The sequence below is a fragment of the Musa acuminata genome, chromosome BXJ3-4, assembly GCF_036884655.1.
Source record: "Musa acuminata AAA Group cultivar baxijiao chromosome BXJ3-4, Cavendish_Baxijiao_AAA, whole genome shotgun sequence".
NCBI classification, from domain to species: domain Eukaryota; kingdom Viridiplantae; phylum Streptophyta; class Magnoliopsida; order Zingiberales; family Musaceae; genus Musa; species Musa acuminata.
This window is the reverse complement of record NC_088352.1, coordinates 8,804,948-8,823,600: the sequence shown is the minus strand read 5'-3', so window position 1 is coordinate 8,823,600 and position 18,653 is coordinate 8,804,948. Positions and strand designations below refer to the sequence as shown.

General features: G+C 39.3%; 3 protein-coding genes across 6 annotated transcripts; 1 reads left to right on the top strand and 2 right to left on the bottom strand.

The window, feature by feature from the left end:
- Window positions 1-7,669, bottom strand: LOC135636575 (uncharacterized). Its single transcript, XM_065148362.1, has 9 exons — window positions 7,237-7,669; window positions 6,633-6,678; window positions 6,422-6,488; window positions 6,246-6,291; window positions 6,060-6,158; window positions 1,983-2,051; window positions 1,534-1,885; window positions 1,270-1,427; window positions 1-1,039 (listed from the first exon to the last, which is right to left on the bottom strand). The coding sequence occupies exons 1-9, from the start codon at window positions 7,597-7,599 to the stop codon at window positions 179-181; spliced, it is 2,061 nt and encodes a 686-aa protein (XP_065004434.1). The 5' UTR covers window positions 7,600-7,669; the 3' UTR covers window positions 1-178.
- Window positions 7,670-11,308: 3,639 nt separating this feature from the next.
- On the top strand, window positions 11,309-14,504 carry LOC135636576 (uncharacterized). The gene is made up of 5 exons (XM_065148367.1): window positions 11,309-11,476; window positions 11,917-12,106; window positions 12,279-12,485; window positions 13,829-14,023; window positions 14,117-14,504. Exons 1-5 carry the CDS (start codon window positions 11,394-11,396, stop codon window positions 14,249-14,251), a joined length of 810 nt encoding a protein of 269 aa, XP_065004439.1. The 5' UTR covers window positions 11,309-11,393; the 3' UTR covers window positions 14,252-14,504.
- Window positions 14,505-15,037: 533 nt separating this feature from the next.
- On the bottom strand, window positions 15,038-18,212 carry LOC135583240 (uncharacterized). 4 transcript variants are annotated; one of them, XM_065148363.1, is made up of 4 exons: window positions 17,928-18,212; window positions 16,584-17,363; window positions 15,608-15,668; window positions 15,038-15,544 (listed from the first exon to the last, which is right to left on the bottom strand). In XM_065148363.1, the coding sequence occupies exons 1-4, from the start codon at window positions 18,105-18,107 to the stop codon at window positions 15,309-15,311; spliced, it is 1,257 nt and encodes a 418-aa protein (XP_065004435.1). In that variant the 5' UTR covers window positions 18,108-18,212; the 3' UTR covers window positions 15,038-15,308. The 4 variants fall into 4 exon arrangements, with proteins under 4 accessions (XP_065004435.1, XP_065004436.1, XP_065004437.1 ...); XM_065148364.1 differs by having other exon boundaries at window positions 15,038-15,539; window positions 15,608-15,655; window positions 17,928-18,211; XM_065148365.1 differs by having other exon boundaries at window positions 15,355-15,539; window positions 17,928-18,211.
- Between the last annotated feature and the right edge of the window lie 441 nt (window positions 18,213-18,653).

Genomic DNA, 18,653 nt, shown 5'->3' with positions numbered 1-18,653 from the left:
TGGAGAATTAATTTCAATTACAATTAATCTGTACAACCGCCCTTTCACTTTTACAACAACACAATGCTGCTTTCAGTAATTTCTTAAGAGAACCTGCATCGCTCGGGCGCTACTTCTAAAACCAAGAGGCGTAGCCGCTGCTTGTGTACTCTACCAGATTGATAAGGGGGTTACAATCTCATAGTTGCAATGATAGATTTGGATTCTGTGAATCTAATAGAACGCCAGAAACAGGCGACCCTGGTGACCGGAAACCAACATTTAGATCAGGAGGTACAGAACTCAACTTCGGATTCGGCGACAATCCCCTCCTCCATGTGCCGTGCGGATCATGGCCAGAATCAGGCAAGTGGTTGCCCGAACTTGAAGATGCACTTGGATCAGCATTCGAATTCAGCTTGTCCATCCTGAAAGGGCTCGTGGTTGTTTGACTACTGTTTCTTAGAACCATGTCCGGTGCTCGAGAATGCTTTCTCACCGATTCTGAACTTGTGCTCTCTGTTGAGGCAAATGTTGCAACAACCTTGCCGACTTGAGAGAGACGATTTAATCCCAATGGGGTGTTAAAACCATTCATGGTGGGTTGTGTGGCTGCAGCTTGTTCAAGTTGGAATGTAGTCTTTTGCCAATTAAGATGGCCACCAACAGCATTCTCTGGCTTGAACGCACTATCATGGTTTCTTGCAGCGCCCTCCGTCAGACCTACTGATCTACTTGGGAGAGCAGATGATGCAGCTGGTGGATTTGTGTTGGCACGAACTTCAACAAACATGCTGTTTGGGGGATGTTCAGATGCTGATACAGCTGTAGTGGTTGAAATGTTTTCTGGTTGAGAAATATGGGAAGGAGATATAGTTAGTAGGGGTGGCTGAGACTGTTGTGGTGTTTCATTATCTCCAACCCATCCACGGCCAAATTTCGTTCCAGGAGAAAGGACAGCTTCAATTCGTTTAGCAGCAATTTCCCAGCCGATGGGGCCAAGCTTTGCAGCAAAACGTGCCAAGCTCCTGGCATAAGCATGCTCCACATAAAGGCCAACCTGGTTACATTGGAACCATCAACAACTGTTTGGAAATTCCGTTTAATGACAGACTCTTGAATAACATTAACTATCTTAAAATAAGTTAGAAAAACATTAAAACAAGTAAAGGAAAACATGGACAATGAAAAGGTACAAGGCGACACATGCAAATGGGATAATATCATTGGACCCCTGGAAGGTACAAATGTAGACAAGACTTACATAAAGGTACATAACTTGATACTTACCGGAACCAGTTGCCTTCTCTCTCCATCAAATGTTGTTAACAATGATGATTCACTTGTGGAACCGAACACCTGGGGATGGCTGTATGTGATGCGCCGATTTTCATTTATAACCAAAGACTTCCTAGGATTTTTCATCAAGACACCCTTAACTGCAGAACCTGCATGAGACCCAGAAAGAAAAAATTCTAAATTTTGCCAATAAAACGATCATTTTATATTTTTGTTCATTGGATGGTGCCTGATTATATAATTGGTAAACCAAACCTGAATTTTCCTCATTTTTTTCATACTTGTGCTCGCCAGTCAAATTATTGGCTTCAATACTGTGAAGACCATAAGGTTTTGTAGGTAGCTCAGACGAGCTGGCTTTATCTAATCCTTTTCGTTGGAAATCATGTGAGAAGTTCCAATGGCTATTATCTCCAGCATTAGCAAGTGTCGCATTTGAAGGGAAATTGGAACCAGCATGGTCAGCAGGAGGCCTACCAGCTTTCTTTAGAACATTCTTATATGGTGGCCTGCCTCTCCTTACTGGCTTAGGTTCTGGTTCGTTATCATCACTTTCTTGTCTTAAGTTCTCGAAGTTCTTTTTTGCAAGCTCTTGTATGGATCTTGCCTGTACAGAGAAACACCAATCAACATCAGACATTAAAACCTGACTTGTCATCTCCGAAATTCAATGTAGAATACAATGATAGGGCTGAAGCAGAAACCTGGCGGTAGTAGATTGTATCTGGTGCATTGTACTGCATTGCGTTTGAACTGACTAAGAAGACATCTTTCTGCAAATTACATATAAGCATTAAGTTAGAAATTTCTTCAGTTTAATGGTAAACAAATTTCAACTCATGTAGTACTGAAGAAAGCACAAGAGAGAAACATAGACTACACATATTAACAATATCACTAAGCAAAAGAAGCTCAAGAGTCAAAGATAAATACAAACTGGTAACATTGAAGCAGAAACAAAATGGCAACCTTTATCTCAGCAAAAACTGTCCTGTTTGGATTCTAACTTTTAAAAAAATTGCAAGAATGCATTTCGGTTGTTATTAAGCTTGTGCCTCAATTTGGCATAAACCTCGATCAAATGACCAGCTGCAACAGGTCACCATTGCAAGATTTAACATCAATTTACCATCCATTGTTCATTCTCATAAATGCTCCAAACAAATCAGATAATAAACAACTTTACGTGAATAACCATGTAACGTGCACATACAGAAAATTTAACTAGCCCTAAACACATATGGAAGTCAGCAACGCAGCAGGTCATGAAAATTGTGGCCATAGATAGTCACTGTAGAACCAAGCCATATATGAACATAAAAATAAATAGTTTTATTTGTAAAGTTTGGTCACATACTAGTATTCAAGAAATTCAAATTACTATATGCCCATAGATAATAAATAAACAAAGGTCAATCTTGATAAATTGGTGCTATAAAATAAACCCTGTAAATCGATAACAAAAAAGTATATAAAAGACAATCAGAAGCTGGTAGATTAAAAGAGAACACACCAAGTACAACTTTTGAGTCTTTGACAATGGGGATATGTATAGCATTCCAATAGAATCTGGTGACTAAAAAAATACAATAGTTTGATTAACATCAAGGGCTCAAATCTCGTCGATACAGGTCGATACAGACCAGTATTTACCAGTATTCAATAATTATAATCATCAGAATCAAATATGTTGTCTTAATAATTATTTTGATATAAAAGGGTGAATCTAAGAGTGAGACTTGTACAGTGGTAAGATCTGGACAATCAGGATTCGAGTCACTAGAATGAGATTGTGTATGTTGATCCTCCCCAGGCTACAATAAAAGTTTTCTATTAAATAATAAAAATAAAGGAGCAATTTCTCTATTTCTCTGCTCAAGGAATTCACATGGTTTTAATTTCTATATATTAAATAATAAACAGAGAAACTATAGAAGGTATTCATTTTAAATTATCATTATGACACTCCTCAAGGGAGTTTACAGTTGTAATGTAAATAAACAACTAAAAATTGAAGATCATTCTAAACTAACAACGACTCAAGAAAATATAGAATATCTTGAATATCACTTGGTTGCATTGCTATCCTCCCCATTGGCCGACCTTCATCTTGAGCACCAAGGGAATGGTCGGACATCACAAAATATGGGGGGATCCACCAAGGACTAGCCTCCCATCCCCAAGAAAATATGGAATATGTTTTATATCACACAGTGGGGCTGCTACACTTCCCATTCGGGGTGGCATAGGCTGGTCTCCTCCTCTTAGACTCCAAGAAGGGGGCCAAAATCTTAACGAGTCCTAGCATGTTTGTCTTTATTCCAGATTGATCAAGAGATCTTCCAAGCTAGTTCTTGGATGAATTTAAGAGTGATTCATCTAGATAATGTCAAGTTGAAGTATTATAGCCTAAATTATAATCCATCTATGAGTTGGTCAAAATGTTCCATCAGATGATCAAGAAAACCAATCAAACTTTTGTAAAGCTGGAACAAGTGTCCACAAAAGTCTACATCTGCTACAGCCTAATGTAGCATTGCAAGGGCTCCCTTGGCAGCACAACTCCAATGGGCAAGCCCAAATGCTGGTCAAGCCCCTGCATGGAGGCAGTTGGGATCCTAGATTGGTCACCCCTTGGCCAACCCAAAAATTGTTGATATAGGGTCTTTTTTCCATGCAAGACAATCCTACAACTGAGAATGAGTGCATCAAACTCCCCCTTCCTTTTGGTTTCCAAAAATTCGCATCACCACAATTGTCCCCTCCTAGTCTCTCTTTTTCCCCTAGATGAGAAATCAATAATCAGTAGTAAAGAATTTGATGAGTTATGGCTCAGCTTGATCTTTAGTTGATCTGAAATTTTCAACAATGAATGGGGACTCTTCTGAAGCCATGTAAAGATATTTCTAGAAACATTAAAGTTGAATCTGAACTATTGTGGCCTTGCAAGGATAATAACAATGATTTGATGATAAAATCCATTATAAATTTCTTGCCGCAATTTGGTAGAATAGTTTACCATCTTGTTGTTCAATTGAGTAAAGAACAGTCCCTAACCTCAACCTCCACAAGGGTTGTTTCAGAGTTGCAACATACAAATTGAAGGGAGCTTATCCTGTGGAAAATTGTTAAGATGGATGTCTTCTCAAGTACCACCAGGTTGACCATCCCATGGGCCTATAAGGGTTATGATGAAGTGTCTATAGGTTGGATTGTTGTTAATCGTCTTATATAATGGTAGAAGGCTTGTTATTAGTCGTCTTAAGTAATGGTTGAGGCGGCATGAAACTGGTGATGTGCATTTGAGACTATTTGCAACTGATGAATACTTGACCTCTAGGGGACAGGAAGGGCTAGCATCACCGCCTCTTGAGAAAATACATAAGACCCAATAGGATCAGTCACATTGTGAGAGAAGACCCCCTAATTGAACTCATCTGTCAATATTGATCTTCAAATTTCCTTTGTCCACATAGGAGAAAGATCGAGGATAAGAAAGCCTTAACAACATTCAAAAGGTAGTTTGTGCCATGCATTCCTCCAGTGGGTCGGATGAACATACTGGCATCATAATTAGCTTCCCTCTTGGGTTTGAATCAACTAAAGACAAAAAAGGTGCAGCACCAATAAATCCATGAGGGTATTTGTATGTCTTCTTGAACTTGCATGACAGTAGAGGAGCAAATGAACATCCTAGAATCAATATAGATCTTCAATCAGCTTTGGTGGCAAATTAATTAGATAATAAGCTCCTACCAAACAACTTTTTTTATGGAGGGAATAAAGTTTCCTCTAGGAGAGAATGATATTACAGAAGCTTATTATCTAAATAAAAGTTATAAAATTATGCCAAACTTTTTGATCCCGAGTACATAGAAATTCCAAATGACTTCAATGTAGGAACTAGATAACCAATTTGCATTAGACTAAATTTTCTGCGTATAAACCAATAAGCAGAGTAGAAGAAAATTATAGAAAAAAAAATATCAAAGACAAAACTAAAATTGGACTTATATTCTTATCAACTTACCAATGAAATATGTATGTAAGCCAGCAAGATCATATATACAATAGATGCACAGTGCCATAAAATCAGCCCATTTGCTCATAGAGTTTATGGAAGCATAGATGAAGAAGAACATTCTTTCATAGATGGAATTGTTTATCAAACTAAGAGGAGAAGGCAAAAGGAAAAAGGGATTGAGTAGGTATACAAAAAAAAAATCAAAATAATAAACATAAACAGCTACAAAAGGTAGAGAATGATGTTTGACTTGCACCAATTGAAGCTATATGAAAGCAGATATTACAGAAATGACTTGCCAAGGAAGCACCAAAGTTAAACTTTAGTTTTCTGGGAAACTTATTTCATCGGAGGTAACATTAGCAATTAACCTCTATTTAAAGCACAAAAAAAAGCTTCATATGCTTTTTGTTATTCAAATGAAACACCAGATCCATCATATTGAGCATGAATGCCAATGTCTCAACAGTAAAGGAGCAAACTAAATTCTGCAACGTGAATCAAATAATGAATCACCTACAATGACAACATGGACAAGTGGTGACAATGTTATGCTTAAAAACTACACCAAATCAGCAAGAAAATCAAGAAGAAAGTGGAAGTATGGACTTCCTATCAAATTCACACTAGAACAAAAGGTTAAAGAATACTAGAATAGTACAAAAGAAAGAGACAGGATTCAGCATTTTTCAGTTAAATTTAAGCATGGTCACCAAAAACACAAGACTCCGTTTTTCCATTGACATTCTTAACTGACCTCAAACTGTTCCAGATTCGCATAAGATCCACTCGAAAGCTTCTTTCTGATGGTTGCAAAATCCATTGGATGCTCAATAATATCATGGTAGTCTGGAAGCTAAACACATCAACACAGCAGAACATAAGATTCCATGCAACGTCAGTGTCCAAGGAAGAAGATAATGGGACTCGAAATGAAATGCACCTCCTCAGGATCGACCGGCTCGGCAAAGACGCCATATGTATCTTTCCTGATAGCAAACCAATAAAACTAATGAAAGGAGACTCAACAAATGACAATCTGTACACATTGGCCAAAACCCAAAACAGGGAAAAGGGCAGCCGCAGGTGAGTTTCAAATAAAGAAAGCACAGCACTCACTTCTGCAGCCTATCGAGGATGAAAACCAACAACTTTTTGTCCGGCAATGGTGTAGTGGGCCCGGAATCTGATGGCAGCAACAGCGCAGCACATAAATAAACAAGCATCACCAAGATTCACCGAGATAAACGAAAGACAAAATCTTGTTCTTTTATCCCCCTCTTATCTTTTACTATTTTCTCGAAATAAACGCAGGAGTGGAGCACCAAACCTTGTGGAAGATCCGTCGCTTTCGAGGCAGGATTCTGTCTTTCTGTCTGTAACGAGGGGGGAAAACACTACGCCATATCAGTCAAAAGAAGGAAAAAGAAACAACATCATCTTCTTGGTAACAACACAAAAGACCGACTGGTAGACGAAGAAATAAAGGTCAAAGAAGATCCACGGATTAATGCTGGGAATGTAAAGGAAATTAAAAGGAAATCAGACAAACAAAGCTCCGACTTGCTTTCCGTGTTTCCAGAAGCACATGATGAGGGGAAGGTTGACCTAGTCAAATCGCAAAACTTTCGCACCCTCGAAATGGAATCGACGAAGAGTAAACCAAAAGGAATAAACGGAAAAGCCAATCCAGGAACAGAACGAAGTCCAACGAGCCCTTAAAGAAAACCACATCCCGTCCCACCCGAGAAGCACGGACGGATTCCCGATCCGTGGCCAAAGCCAAAGCCGCACTAGATTTCCACCAAATTTAGAGACCCTTGCCGAATCCGCTAAATTCCAGAACGACTAAATCCCCGCAGATCTGAGCAACGCCTTCGCGAAAGAGCAAGAAAGGGACGGGGAATAGGGGAAACAGAAGGGGACCAAATTACCTGGGCGTCGATTCCGACGGAGCCGACCTTTTCCGCCCTACGTCCATCGGATTCGGAGCCGGAGGGGGCTGAATCGGCGGAGGGGTTGTTGGGGAGACGCAGAACGAGGCGGAGCTTCTTCTCCCGCCTCCGGCTGCCGGACCGATCGTCCTCGTCATCGTCGTCCTCGGCCGCCGTGTTCGACTTCGGCCGGGCCTGCCGGCGGGGATCGTCGTCGGGTGGGCTAGGGTTGCGCTGCGGATCCTCTTCCTGCTGCTCAAGGCGCTGGAGGCGGAGGCTGCGGCGCTGGAGATCCAGCAGGGAGGGGCGCCCCTTCTTCTTCTTCCTCCCCTTCGTCGCCACCGGCGGCTTGCTGTTGCCCATCTCACCACACGCCCCCACCGCCCGCCCCCTTCTCTCTCTCTCTCTCTCGTCGTCTTTTTTTTTCTCTCTCTTCTATCTTTGCGTGTCTTTTTTTTTTCCTTTTTTTAATTTCTTTTTTTCTGTTTCTTTTCCAAGTACGCCGCACGTGACGGGCGGCGCCCATATTTACTGCAGCGACGTGACGGGTGCGTGAGTGACGTGTGTGCGCGTTGGGTAATGGCTATGATATCAATGGGCTTATATTGGGCTATATGGGCCGTGGCCTGTGGGCCTTGGGCCTACATCTAAAACCCATACTAGCCTTCAAAGATGATTAAAAAAATATTAATTAACGACTATAAAATTAAATCATATATTAATTCAAGTAAATATTAAGAAAAAGTTAAATAAAAAATTAGTAGTGAGTCAAATTTCATGTTAGATACTTGAGAGCATTGCAAAATTATGAGCTTTCTTACTGTCACATAATTACAATGGTGATTTAGTACACTTAAAAAGATTAACCGTAGGCATGAGCTAAATCCCTATACAACTTTTCATTATAATACTACATTCTAAATTATTTTTAATAAAATCTATATGGCACGAGTTTATCTTTTTATTCTTATCTTTTCTTGGTGACGTGGATCACATCGGTGATACTTGGATCAACCCGACTCTAGTGCGGTTAGAAAGAGCTCAAATGCTCGCTTGATTAGTGTCGGTTTGATTTTTTGGTACAATCATTTTGATTAAACCTATCTTAATTACTATGCTTAGATAATCTTTTACAATGGGTTAATCGAGAGAATATTTTAAATTATAGGTAGAATATTCTTCCGAACTATTATTTTTGAAATACAAATAAATTATTTCTTAGTATTATTATTTGTACAATTTGTATCCCAATGTGTTTTCTGTAATAAAGTTGTCAATTGCATTTTGTATTGTTTAAACTATTCTTTATCTGTGGTTTTTTTTTTTTTTTTTTTGGAAATACGTTTGCTCATCATCAACTAAATCTCTTTTTCTAAGGTCAAAAGAAGGCTGACGACTTCTGCAAACAAGTGTCGGATGCAAATGCCATAGGAACAAAGTAAAGTATGTTTAGGTGTGGAATGGTTGAAATGAAAAGGATATGCATTGCGGCATCTATCGGCCGATATGATATATGAGACGGCTAAGAAGGCATAATAATATCAATCATCTCATTTTGGCTGAGTTGATACGTTGAACAGATGCAACTAAGCCATCCATGCCTTTATGATTGTTATGTGATGACGTTGGGGAATGGCTATTCATTTTACGGTTTATATTTATACGGAATTAATTTTCATATGAATTTGATTTCAATTTTGTTTTAGCACTAAAGTGACTCGGATAAATTTGAAGATATTTATGGACTGGTCTATCTTTATTAGGTGACACCTAGGTAACACTTATATATTATACCCTCTATAGTTTAAGAGTTATCTTATAAATTATTATTATTATTATTATTATTATTATTATTATTATTATTATTATTATTATTATTATTATTATTATTATTTCAAGTCCAAGAGAGACTTGGGTAGTCAAGAAGAAGTTGGTCGCAAACGTGTTTTTTAGAGAATCTTATCGTCGATTGTGAGTTGGCTCGGTTCGGTCCGAATATGAAGGCACAGGACATTTGAAAATCCATAAGATGGTTCTCCAAGACGATCGATCAAACCTCGGAGCAAATGAGGTGGCACCGAGATGATTTATGGAACGAAATCTAAGCATTTGAGGGGCCCAAGAGTGGATCAAGGTGGGTTTTGGCCTGCCAACGAGTCCATACACAAAGGTTGATGTCGAGGGAGTTTCCCGACATAACTCGCTCAAGTTAGCTTTAGGATAGTTTTATAATGTGAGAGGATTAGTTGCATAAAGATTCAATCCCCTAGACTAGTATCGAGGGTCAACTTTTTTACCTATTCAATCAAAATGACAACTTGTAACAATCATAATGTCTTCCCACTAACACTCCATCAACGAAGGACAATAGGCTTGTAGTGATCATAATGTCTTCCCTCAAACATTTCATCGTTTGGGGCGACGGGCTTGTAATGACCGTAATATTCTCCCTCAAATATTTCGTCAATAGAGGCGACGGGCATATAATAATTGTAATCTCTTTTCTCTAGCATTTTGCCCGTGGAGGTTGACTGAGAAGGGGGTCGACCGAATCGATCCCCCATAGATTGGTTCGACCAAGTCGACCAAATGACCCGTCGTGGACTTTGTCCATGGGGTCGATCGACCGTATCAACACATACGAGAGATGATTGGACCCTTGTCTTTTCATATCAGCATTTGTATGACAACTAAACAAAAGAATAAGATTGATTATTAAAATATTCTCTATTAGTGTTCAAATTACTTGATTACACATATCTAATTGGTGCTCTTTTAAGAATGAACAAAAATATAGAGGTATAATCAATTATCGAATAAACATTCCTCTAGTGTTAAATAGGAAAGAATATATAGCAATAGTCAGATGCCAATATGGATCCAACTTTAGCTCCATCGTAATGAGTGACATCACTACCTCAACCAACACCAGAGCTCCTTTGCACGTCATAGGATAACGATAACATTAAGCCCATACCTTCATGGCCACCAAGATGATGACAAACTATATTAGTCTAACACTCATGTCAAAATGAAACCCCTCTTAAGATGACTTATAAGAGGGAGTGAATGGGAGAACCTTCGTGAACACCTTACTACTGCACCTATCATAACTCTGACTTTTTTCATTAAAAGAGTAGTTGGTCAACCGTCGACATCCTTTTTTCTAGTCTTGTAGATAGATATTCATGGACATATTGACTTCAACACATACCTAAACGTGAATTTTAGTCTTTTTAATATAAAAAAAGGATAAATTCCATAATTTACATTACAATGTCACTTTAAGCTTAATAAGTATAAAAAAAATTAAATTTTATAACGAAGGAATCTTTATCAAATGGAAAAAAAGTCAACTATCAGATCGAAAGATCCAATGAATGATGCTACTAATGGAAGGTATCGAATACAAATCTTCTCAAACCTGTATTATGAAATTATTCTAAAATATTTTATTTATTATGTATTATGTATTATCATATCTAAAGTTGAATACAAGTTTTCTCAAACCCCAATTAAAATTATGAGATTATTCTAAAATATTTTATTTAGAGAATAATAAAATTTTAAAATATAAAGGTGTTTATTATTAGTTTATCTGATAAAATTTTGATAATTTATCTTTTTAAAAAATAAAATATCATATTTGCACCTCCAAAATTAAACACATATATTATTATTCTAAATATCTGAATAATTTATATTTGTGACTTCTATATAGTTTTGGCTTCAGGATATGTTCAACTGATGATGTGCTGTTGCTGAGTCATCACACGAGAACTTGCCGTGCAATAGAAACGCTTCCATAAATAGATCGTCTGCCGTCTCTGTCGCCGGTTTTCCTCGGAATCCTCTGAGCTATGATGTCGGATGATGCCGCCTTCCCTTACCTATCTTGTGATCCAAACATTTTCCCAGCAGCTGCGGAAGCTGCCCACGGGTTCTGCTATACTTATCGGAGTTGACCAAAGACCTGAGGATGAATTCATTCGGAGTGGTTGCTGTGGGCTTGCTTTGGTTTGGCCTTTGGCGTGTGAGGAGGTGGGGTGGGGGGGGGGGAGTATATAACGAAGAGGAGAGTGTTCCGAAGAGAGGAGAGGAATAAGGAGTACGGCAGACGGAAGTTCGAGAAGAGAGAAGTGAGGAAATCGAGCAGTATGTGTATAGCTGCATGGATATGGCAGGCGCACCCTCTCTACCCGCTCGTCCTTTTGCTCAACAGAGACGAGTATCATGATAGGTATGTTATGATTCTTTTCTGGGTCTTCTTTTCTCTCAGATTTTTCTTCTGTGTCCAGAATAACTTGATGTTATTCTTAGGAGATCAGTATGCCAACTTTGTGTTGGAGTTGTTAGATAGGAAGGTTCATAGACCCCCTTCTCCCTCACATTCTAACATGAATCTTGCGTCCTTTAGTGTGAATCTGCCTTCTTAAGCTTCGCAAATTGAGACCTCCAGGTCTTTGTTCTTATTTTGTTTTCCTTGTTCTTTTGCTGCGTGTATGCTGAAAGAGACTTTTTCAGTTTCTTCATAGTTCATAATGGCGAAAGGGCACATAAGCAAGAGAGTAATGCTTTGGATTCATGAGAAACAACTACTTTAGTTCGGCTTTCTTGTTGTTGTTCATGGTATTCAAAGATTGAGAGGTTGCTTTGTTGTTGGATTGACATGGATGGCAGGCCTACAAAGCCAGTGGCATGGTGGGGGGAGGGCCATCGGAAGATACTGGGAGGGAGGGATGTGCTTGCAGGGGGGACATGGCTGGGGTGCACCAAGGATGGGAGGCTGGCCTTCTTAACCAATGTCTTGGAGCCTGACCACCTGCCTTGTGCAAGGACCAGGGGAGACTTGCCTGTCAGGTTCTTGCAGGTAATACCTCTGTCTTGACGCCATGGCTGTCTTCATTTGGAATCTATCCTTGTTACTGAACTTTGCTATGTACAGATCATCTTCTTCTTCCTTTCTTTTTTTTCCTTTTGTAATTTTCTTCTGTTCATGCAACCTCTGAAATATTCTTCTGGCATTTGATCTTTGATCACAGAGCTGGAAAAGCCCCTTGGAATTTGCAGAGGAGCTTGTCATGGAAGCAAGAGACTACAATGGGTTTAATCTAATATTAGCTGACATTCCATCCAAACTCATGGTGTACATCTCAAATAGGCCTAAGGAAGAGCCTATTTCCATTCAAGTGGTTTCTCCAGGCCTTCATGTGCTCTCTAATGCAAAATTAGACACTCCGTGGTATAAGGTAAGCAACCAATTTAAATGTGGTGACTTCTTTTCTGATTGTCCCAACAAAATGCCATTATATCTGCTTTCTGCAAATTAAAATTTTTTTCTGATTGATTTTTTTGTGTTGGTTTGTGTTAATTATAAAGAAGAAGAATTGAATACATGAGCCATGCTAACTCTTGATGGTTATAAATTCTCCTTACAAGTTTTGCATCATCTCTGTGGATATGCTTTTCATTAACTTCTTCTTCTTGTATGCTTTTCTTGAATGTGAAACAGGATCACTAATTCCATCTCTTTTTTGTGCTATTCATTCTATGTCAGAAAAATTAGAGTAATTCTTGTAATTAAAGTGGTGGACTCAACTTGATTATAATATGTTATTTTCTTGTTCTTCCTGGGTTAAATCAAGATTGATTAACAAATAGGTTTTCTTTTTTTTAACTGCAACTAAATATTAAAAACCTTGTTTTGCTGTGATGGGAATGAACCAAATACAATTTAACATATTATATGTACAGCTTTTGTTTTTTCTTTTTTTGTTATATACAGCTTACTAGTCAAGTACTTCAATTCCTGCTCAAAACCTTGTAGTGATTACCTAAAATAAGGCTACACTAATTAATTGTGGTTTTTTTTTTCCCGAACTTTTAGATATTATTAGGTGAGGATCTTTACTGATCAAGGAACCTTGAGGTTCATGTAATAAGGCTGCGGAAAACAAGCATTTCCTTTTCCACTTCAGTAATCTGTCCAACCAACTTTCAAAAATACTATTTGTAATATTCTTTTGGAACATGCTTATCATTTCCCTCTATGTATAACTTTTTGTATTTGGGAGTGCCATTGCAATACTGGGACAGAATGTATGATATTGTGCCGTATAGACACTTCAATTAGAATCTGGTAGTAGATATATGGTGCTGTTTCTGAAAAGAATGTGCAGTTTTTCTATGTAGGATGTATATCATATGTCAAAAAGGTACATAAATTTATCTATTTAAAGCTAACCAGAATAGCAATTGTGGTAGTGAACTAACAAGCAAAGTTACTGCCTTGGTGGCAACCGAAACAAGGTGATGAAGAACACTAGAACACTATAACACTATTCTGGGAATTAGGCTGTTTCAGTATCTTTTACTGACATCCATCTCTTATGCAAGTGTTTCTTCATCTGAGAGCAGTCCCTAATATCAGAAGCAAATCCTTCATTCTTGCAATAGCATGGATATTGCATCTTTGCTTCAGTTCATTTTTTTTTTCCTTTTTTTTGAAATAGATAAATTGTATCAATGCTTACTTTATTGATTTTTTACGTCAAGGACCTTACTATTGCTCACGTTGTTTAATCTCTTCCAGGCACAAAGATTAGGCATGAGATTTAGAGATCTACTTGTCAAGTATGATGAGGAAGAAATCCCTGAAAAGGAGATGGTTGATAAACTGATGAGTGACAATGCAAGGGCTGATAGAGATAGGTTGCCAAACACTGGCTGTGATACCGAATATGAATTCAAGTTGAGCTCCATCTTTGTTCAGTTCGAGACAAAACAGGTGGGTACCTGATCGTTCTACTCTTGTTTTCCTTCATGTCTATGATTATTCAAAATCGACCATTTGAAACTAAATCTGTTTATTGCTAAACAGCGGCAATTTGGAACGCGAAGCACCACTGCATTGTCTGTCAAAACAGATGGTAATGTGAGATTCTATGAGAAGTACTTGGAGAAAGGTGTGTGGAAGGATCATGCTGTATCGTACAATATCGAAAAGATGCAGTAGATGATGAAGGCAAAACTGTCCTCTTAAATTGGTGTACACACAGCAGAAATTGTAATAGTTTACATGCTCATCTTAAATCTGCTACAGAGCCTCTTAGCACTCAGATGCGAAGTTTGTGAATGTTTACTGGGTTACACAACTAGTCATCTCAAACATGATTCCAGAGGAGAGAGCTTATGTCTGTCTCTGAACTTTTGTCTTGCACATTATAGAATGGCATAAATAATCAAACTTCAGAGAGCTTTTAGATGCGTAGACGATGATTTTGATGTGTCTTTTGAATCAACAATTTATTGTCAAAAGTTCTTCACAATACTTCCTCAATTCTATTGTTTATTGTTGGAACTATTGAGTTCATTGAGTTCATGTGGGATCACAGATGGGAACGAAGAATGAAGCAAATTAGTGGTAATGATTTAATCGTGTAAATGTGCACGAGCTTTCTCCAGATCGGCCTGCCTGCATGATCATATCGTTCACCTGTCTTCGCCTTTCTTGAACTCGACTCCACCTTGACTCCACCTTGAATTCCATTTAGGTTGATGGGCATCATTATTAATACCTTGTCCATCACACATGCAACAATTCAGCTGACTCGAGCAGAAGTAACCTTAAAACATTGATTCATAGCTTATGTTGGTTTAGATTTTTGGCCAGCATTTCCTGCTTCAGTGTTAATGTGCCCTTAGCCAAGAACTGCTCTGTTTTAATCAAACAAAGGAATGCTTTGGGACTTAACACAGTTTGAGACACAATGTAAATATACGGCGAAAAATAACTCGGGCATTATCAGAAGCTACTTCACGTTTTCTCTTTTGGAAGACGATAACATTAGGGGAAAAAACCTCTACCAAAAGTCATAATATAGTCGAAGGTATTCATGAATACAACCAGATGACCGAGTTTGAGTAGTTTCCTTCAGACCTCATGTGGTACAATTAAGTCGGGTCAGTGAAAATGCTGAAACTTCACTTGTTAGCTGGTGGTGGTTGCGTTAAATTTATCACCTCTTCAAATTATTTCATACTCGAGCAGCTTTAGGCTCTTATAAATCTCCTCATTCATTGAGCCATGGATGTTGCAGGCACTGAGCTGCTGTAGGCCTCTTCTCTGGATCAAAATCGAGAAGTGGGCAAAGGAACTCCATGAAGGAGTTGGCATCAGTTTCTGAAAACTTGTACTTGTCAACCAGAAGGCGATCCAGGCGCAAAAATTTCAACCTACGAATCCTCTTCAGGTCTCCATATCTGTCAAAGAGGTCCTTTGATCGAGATCCTGCAGTAGCAATCTTCACTAACAAAGGCAAAAACATTAGTGTCATATAAACAGGGAAGTCAACAAACAAAATGGAGTCACCTGTCGGGGCATCCTTCCAAGAAGTTCCATCATCAGAGCCAAGTGATCCTGAAATCAAGGACTGGAAGTCATTCCACAGTCCAGATATTTGCCTTAGATACCATGCTAACTGGACTCTTTCAGGCATGTCATGTAACATGTTAAATATATGTTGTGAGTTGGCCACTCAGGAACAGGATTTCGATAGTAAATTTTAGATGTTACATGTAATGATGGGATCAGATGTCGGATTTGTTTCTGATGCTTCAATGAACATATCTTTAATATTCCATATTCTAACAGCTACATTTCCCTTATTTTCCTGCCCTACATGCCTCTCTATTTCCACTTGCTGTGGAAATGGACGTCTGGACAAGTACATATCCAAGCAAAGTTGCTTAAACATGAGCATGAAAATTTAAGCTTTACATGTGATACCAAACTTCAGAAAAGAATCAAGACATTGTCTTTTTTGAAAATCCTTGCACAGTAAATGGAACTAGAATAGGCATGGATGTACCCATATGCCTGCAGAACTTATCATGTGAAGCTACTGAACTCACAATTCAAAGCAGCACATTGTTTTGGCACAAAACAATTTATCTAAACTCAAATGAAAAAAAAAAGACAGATTATCAAGTATAATGATGATCATCCATCTTTAGCCAAGGTTACGTCCGTTTGAACCATTTTATGGCAACTTCGTCCAAGAAAACTTGTCCTCGTTTCTTCTCCATGAATAAATGCCCCTAACAGGTTTCTCATGCATAACTATGATATTGTGATTTAAAATCTGATAATAATTGTGTACTGCTGTAGCCATTTGAAAACTACAATATGTATAAGAATTCACACTCCAGAAAGCAGCTTATGGATCATGATAGTTGGCATTTTAACACAGATTATCAAGTAACAATAATTGAAATGCTTCTTTAACCTGCAAGAAATTAATATATCCGATATCTTATGAGGAGATGTTGGGAGGGAGAAAAAGTACCTCATCTTCGGTGAATTCTGGGCTATTCTTAGGAGCAAAGAGCAGGTCACCAGTTGCAAGCTCAAAGGCTATACAAGCAAAGGACCACATATCAACCGAAAAGGAGTATCCCAACCCAATAATAACCTCAGGAGCTCTGTACTGCCTTGTCTGAATATCATCTGAAATTTGGTTATCAAACAAACAAGCATTCCCAAAATCCACCACCTTGCACCTCAGATCAATCCCATCCAAGCTTCTCTCCATCTCTACATAGCCTCCCATTGACATTCTTCTCTTAGAAATCTTCACCAATGCCCTTCTTGTCATAATCTTCAGCTTCTTCTGGTTCATACTGAATGGATATCCACCATTTGGGCACCCTTCAGGCCGCTCAAGAATTGGAGTGAACTTGGACCTCACAGGGTCCTTAGCAGGATTGATTGTGGACACAAGAAGCACATTTTCTGGCTTCAAATCCGTGTGAATGATACCAAGCTCCCTGTGCAAGTAATCGAGACCCACCAATATCGATCTACATATAGTCTTGACTCTGTTCAGACCAATCCCTTTGTTACGGTTGTAACGAATCAACCGAAGCAAGCTATCTCCAAGGGATTCAACCACTAAACAATAGTGCTGCCCATTGGGGCCAGCATGCATAAAGTGGTCCAGTAGTCGCACAACACACTTGGAATTGGAAGGGTCTCCGTCTGCAATCGCTGAGAGAAGCTCCGTCTCATGAAGCGCAGCTTGAGTATACTCTTTCGCGCTTTTTTGAATCTTGAGGGCAACAAATTTCTACCAAGACAAAACATAAATTCCGAAGTAAGTTTGCACGAGGGGTCAACAGAAAATGGATTACCTCAAAGCAATCGAAATGGGATGGAGAAATTGTCAGGAAGAGTAAAATCAAGCAGAAGAAACTGAGTAAATATCTCTACAACAATCATCAATATATGAGAATATGATCATAGAAGCTAATTGTGACAGACGATGAAGCAATGATGAAAACTGCTGACATGATTGTCAAAAGGCAAAAGGCACGGCCTCCTTTGATATCGATGAATCCAATGGCGCAGTCGCAATCCAACAATAGACGACATTGTGTCGTCATCATTTCCCAAAGAAAACGATCGATTCACAAGCACATGCAAAGGAGGGACTTTTGGAACCGAAAACGCATCATTTTGAAATACCAAATGAATTCCAGCCGAGAAATGACCGCCAAATCACAACCAAAAACAGTGGCGATTGAAATAAGAATAAAAAAAAATCCAAATACGTTCCTGTTTCTTGTTATTTCTCTCTTCGGAACAGGAGGAGGAGGAGGAGGAGGAGGAAGAGGAGGAGCACGGAACATACGGAAGAAAGGGTGTCGTAGGCGAGCCAGACGGTAGAGAAGTGACCCCATCCGAGCTTCCGCTGGGCGACGTAGCGGCCACCGGCGAAGGCGTCACCGACCCTAACCGCGTGGTAGCCGCCCTTCCGGTAGGCGTCGACGCCCTCGTCTTCCCCCGACCCCGAAGACGGCGAGCACGACATTCCTCACCCTCTCTTCCGCCCCTCTCCCTCTGTTTCGATCCCTTTCCTGCCTCTCCCACCTTCTGCTGAACTTTATTTTGATTGAAAGGATCACCACCACATGAAATGGAGAGAGAGAAAGACAGCTCTTTTTTAGTGCACCTCTGGGAAATGGAAGTAACCCTTAATTTTAGCTCTCATTGTGCACCTTACAAAGGTTACAGAGACATAAGATTGACGCCTACCCACATGCCTATCCCAAAAGTCTCTGGTTAATAACACAAGAGGCCCATCTCCAAGCCATATAAAGTTAAGGTGCGTCAATGGGTATGAAAGCAAGAGTGCAAGAAGCATTACTTCCTTTCACGAAAGAAAAATTATGCACATCGACAGCCGTCTACCCCTTCATTCACCGAAACCTGTTGGTGGGCCAACAAATCGTTTTTCCGGGCCCCACGCTCGTTCTCCGAGAAACGAAAGGTAGGTGGGCGGGTAGAAACGGAGCTCAAGGAAGAAGAAGCGGTCGCTCTTTTATTTCAAATGAGGAGCCGCCCCGAGCTCGCCCGT

What these genes read in the sequence shown, in the direction of transcription:
- LOC135636575 (XM_065148362.1), bottom strand. Translation starts at nt 7,599, where the DNA reads ATGGGCAACAGCAAGCCGCCGGTGGCGACGAAGGGGAGGAAGAAGAAG. An exon ending in CGAATCTGGAACAGTTTGAG is followed by an intron (nt 2,052 to 6,059) that starts GTCAGTTAAGAA and finishes TGTAATTTGCAG; the next exon opens with AAAGATGTCTTCTTAGTCAG. An exon ending in ATACAATCTACTACCGCCAG is followed by an intron (nt 1,886 to 1,982) that starts GTTTCTGCTTCA and finishes TTCTCTGTACAG; the next exon opens with GCAAGATCCATACAAGAGCT.
- LOC135636576 (XM_065148367.1), top strand. Translation starts at nt 11,394, where the DNA reads ATGTGTATAGCTGCATGGATATGGCAGGCGCACCCTCTCTACCCGCTC. An exon ending in TAGACACTCCGTGGTATAAG is followed by an intron (nt 12,486 to 13,828) that starts GTAAGCAACCAA and finishes AATCTCTTCCAG; the next exon opens with GCACAAAGATTAGGCATGAG. An exon ending in TTCAGTTCGAGACAAAACAG is followed by an intron (nt 14,024 to 14,116) that starts GTGGGTACCTGA and finishes ATTGCTAAACAG; the next exon opens with CGGCAATTTGGAACGCGAAG.
- LOC135583240 (XM_065148363.1), bottom strand. Translation starts at nt 18,107, where the DNA reads ATGTCGTGCTCGCCGTCTTCGGGGTCGGGGGAAGACGAGGGCGTCGAC. An exon ending in CCTACGACACCCTTTCTTCC is followed by an intron (nt 17,364 to 17,927) that starts GTATGTTCCGTG and finishes TTGTCTTGGTAG; the next exon opens with AAATTTGTTGCCCTCAAGAT. An exon ending in CAGAATTCACCGAAGATGAG is followed by an intron (nt 15,669 to 16,583) that starts GTACTTTTTCTC and finishes AATGACTTCCAG; the next exon opens with TCCTTGATTTCAGGATCACT.